Below are 3,956 nucleotides of genomic sequence, written 5' to 3'. Positions count from 1 at the left end.
AACTTCAGTAAGGCTTTTGACATTTCCTTTCCTGACATTTTTTGTAATGAAGATAAGGATATTTGATCTGGATAGAAACTATATAAATTTGGTGCAAAAAAGATTGTACTCAGAGGATAGCTATTAGTAGATTACTACTAAGCCAAAAGTTTGTATCAACTGAAATTCCTCAGGAGTCTCCTGCATCTGGTACTATTCAGTATTTTAATACTTTTGAATGATGGATTAGAGATTACATTTATAAATCTACAGTTGACACCAAGCTGAGAGAGCCTACAAGCAGAGCAGAAGTCAAGGCTGGAGTTTTAGATTATCTGAAAAAAATTATACATATGTAAATTCTATAAACACACGTACAAAGTTCTGCATTTAGCAGAACTAATAAGCAGAATAATCAGCTGCACCAAATGCAGAATGACAGTAATAATTTTGTAGAAAAGAAACCAATAGCATCACAAGTTGAACATGTCAACCATTTCATGAGGTTGAGAAAGGCATGCATCATAGAGAGATGCATAGTCAGAAGTATTGTCAACAAGATAACTTCAAAAAGTTGTGGAAAGATTGGACAGGAGCTAAAGGGGAGCAACAAAAAAGGTCATGTGTTCAGAATTCTGATCAAAACCAGAAATAATTGGGGCTTTTAATCCAGAAATAGAAGACTGGACAAAATCATGGTAACAGTCTTCATTTACGTAAAAGGCTGCCGCAAAGATAAAGGGAATACTGTCCTTACTCACTTTGAATAAGAAGGCTAAATTGCAGCAAAAGGGATTTAGTTTAGACATTCGAAAAAGGATAGCTAAGGACTAGACTAGACAGCCTGAGAAATGAGTGGAATCTCTATTTCAGGCCTTAATAACAGGTTAGACAAGCATCCATCAAGGTTGGTTTCATAACAGTTTATCATGCCTTGCGGCAGGAGGATGGCAGAGATTACGTCTTAAAGTCACTTTCAGCCCCTCCCCCCCTTTTCTTTTTAATTTACAGATTTGACACCTACATGATATCAGCCACCAGTTACTGAGCTTTACTGGTAGCAGTTCTACTCAATTTTTTGGATCTGCAGGTTTAGATGATTCAAGCAACACCCATAAAATGACATGAGCTTATGAGTGCTGTACTTGTTAGCCCTCTCTCTTTCATTCCTGAAACTGGACACAGTAACTTGTCTTCACTTTGATTAGAACATGAGCAGTGGGTTTTGTGTGTACTTGCACAACAATTTATGACAGTGAAACTGACAATCCTGATTAAGACTGTGATGCTTTGCTGAATTCAAAATAAGCAAATGAAATAATTTTAGGACTTTTTCATCTACTTCTATTTAAATAATCATAGACATCCCCAAAAATCAGTTTCTGAGGTCTAAAGTTACACTGTAAATAGATCATTTAATAAACTCAGTAACAAATGTAAACACTCAGAGTCAATGTTGATACCAGTTGATATTAATCCAAGTATTATCACTGAGGACACTATAAGCAAGAGTATATACTCATTTCTTATTTAAGATTGTTCTTTTTATAAAATCTTTACCAAGTGAAACAGAAGCTTTATATGTCTAAAACACTCATGCAATTATCAGTCCAAACTAGGTTTTCCTTTAGACTTATGTACATGCTTAACATTTAAATATATGGATAATATTAGTTAGCCTTCATTAAATGATAACTACTTAAGTAAAATATTACTTACATACTTGAAAAGTGCATTTCAAGACAGGGGAAGAGAAGAGGATGGTGTTGCAAATCTTCAGGAATTAATTTGCACAAAAAAAGTTTATTTAACCAAGATTAAAGGCCAAATCCTGACTGCTTTGAAGAGTTTGAACATATTACTGAGAAATCAAACTACATTTCAGAAGCACTCTTGAAACAATGTTATATTAAGTAAGCATAACTCTTATGAAAAGAGGACATCATAACCAGTCAAACAAATTTCTGCCCCATCACAGGACCAACTACTTCTGACCCATATCTAATATGTTTGTTAAAAAAAAACAAAAAACACACAGCCTTAAATGTTGCATATTCCACAACCTATTAAGATGGATGAATAATGGAAAATGCTTTCTATTCTGTTAGAAAACATTTTTCCTAGCCCGTCTCTTCCTTAGTGCATTTTAAGTCCATTGTATTCTACCCATGATGCAAATAAAGCATAGCTTTCCCCCTTCCCTTTTAAAGCAGCTGTTTACATATTTGAAGAGAGTTATCATTTCCCCAGTCTTCTCTAGGTTATAAGCACTTTAAATCGCTCCTTGTAAATTTTATTTTTTAGATCTATTACTTTCTTGTGGATTCTCACCTGTATGTCCACATCTTTTTCTTGAAAAATGGTGCCAGAAAACCAGTTAGAAAAAAAAAAAAACAGATGCAGTATTCTAACTTTGTAGAGCAAAAAGATTACTTCTGAGCCTACAAGCTATACCCCATCCACTAAGTATAACGACCGCTCATTCATATTAGCAAGTTTGTCAATATCCAATTTCTGAATGAAGAAAACAAGAGAATCATTGAGACATAAACTGGATTTGAGGCATTTAAATTCAGGTATTCTTCCTCATTTGAAGGCTTAATACTATCTGTAACATCTAATATTGACAAAATAACTGTGAGAGTTTCCTGCAGAAAGTGAATGAAATGATAACTAAGAAGTAACACTTTCACTATCTGGTACAAATATAAACTAATAAATTATAAGAAAAATGAGATATATGTTAACAATTTAATTTAAAACATTAATATTGTGCTTGTTTAGTACATGAAATAAAAACCTCTGCACAAATAGACCCAGTTCTGCCTAGGCTTCTTCCTCTCCTCGTTGAAACCATTCCAGCTAATACCTGAAGGAGCTACTATTTAACCCGAGTAAAACTAGTAGAATCAGGACCAAATATCTAAGCACATTTCCTAAACTCAGAGAAGTCAGTGGCCAGAGAAAGCAAAAAGGCACAACCCAACTCGTTAACGTGAACAGAAGGGCACCAATAATATGTAAATAATCATGTTTTGCTTTTATTTAGGAAAAAAAATAAAATCAAGGAATGGTTCTGACAGAAATCCAGGGAACGCTTCATTACAAGAACTAGCAATCCGAAACACTAGATGAACAGATGTGTTTTAGCAAAGCCTGCAAACGCCCACGGAGAGGAAAGCGGCGGCAGAGCCCGCGCTCCGGAGAGCCCCAGCTCTGCGCAGCGGCCGGGCACAGCGCGGCGCCGCGGGCCGCCGTCAGACGCGGCCGCGCTGCGAAACGCGCGCTCGCGAAGCGCTGTCTTCCCCTGCCAGGGCCCACACAGAGAGAACGCCCGAGAGCACGGGCTCTCAGAGAAAACCCCAGCACCACACGCATCACACAGCTGCGTACGTGATGCTCTCCCAGCCCGCGGCCCCGCGCCGCCCGCCAGGCCCGGCCCGGCCCCGCAGCCGCCCGCCCCGCCCCGGGCACCTCACGGCTCTCAGCGCCGCTCCCCAGAAGAAGCGAGTACCCAGCCCCGAGCCGCGCGGGGCCCCGTCCCGTTCCGGCTCCGCGGGGCCGACGCGGAGCGCGACGCCCCGACCCCCGCCGCCCCGCCGCCAACCTCTCGCGGGGCGGTCCGGAGGCCAGGTGAGCCCGCCGCGCCTGCGCGCCGCCGCCAGGTCGGCCGCGGCCTCCATCCGGGTACTGGGCGGCCCGGGCCGGGTGGGGGGGTTTCATTGTGCGTGCAGCTGCCGCGCTCAGTCGCTCTAAAATGGCCGCCGCCGCCTCGTCTCCCGCGGCCGCGGGGGCTCCCGCGGCGCCCGCCGCCCCGGCGGCGGTGCCCCCCACCGAGAGCAAGAAGATCACCGACCTGCGGGTCATCGACCTCAAGTCGGAACTGAAGCGGCGCAACCTGGACATCACCGGGGTGAAGACGGTGCTCATCTCCCGGCTCAAGCAGGTGAGAGGCCAGCGCAGGCCGCGGGGGCCCG

General features: G+C 42.9%; 1 protein-coding gene across 7 annotated transcripts in view; it reads left to right on the top strand.

Annotated features, from left to right (window-relative positions):
* Positions 1-2,976: 2,976 nt before the first annotated feature.
* The window catches only part of SLTM (SAFB like transcription modulator), a 26,993-nt gene continuing 26,013 nt past the window's right edge, over positions 2,977-3,956 (top strand). For 2 of the 7 annotated variants that reach the window (XM_026084026.1, XM_026084023.1), the window contains exon 1: positions 3,638-3,925. In XM_026084026.1, the coding sequence (XP_025939811.1) occupies positions 3,737-3,925 (189 nt within the window). In that variant the 5' untranslated portion in view covers positions 3,638-3,736. Of the gene's footprint in view, positions 3,613-3,637; positions 3,926-3,956 lie in introns of those variants that run through there. The other 5 variants (XM_026084028.1, XM_026084027.1, XM_026084025.1 and 2 more) reach the window with 4 other exon arrangements.

Source organism: Apteryx rowi, unplaced genomic scaffold (assembly GCF_003343035.1).
Source record: "Apteryx rowi isolate R43461 unplaced genomic scaffold, aptRow1 scaffold_624, whole genome shotgun sequence".
NCBI classification, from domain to species: domain Eukaryota; kingdom Metazoa; phylum Chordata; class Aves; order Apterygiformes; family Apterygidae; genus Apteryx; species Apteryx rowi.
The sequence above is the reverse complement of the archived record's forward strand: the minus strand, read 5'-3'. Positions and strand labels throughout refer to the sequence as shown.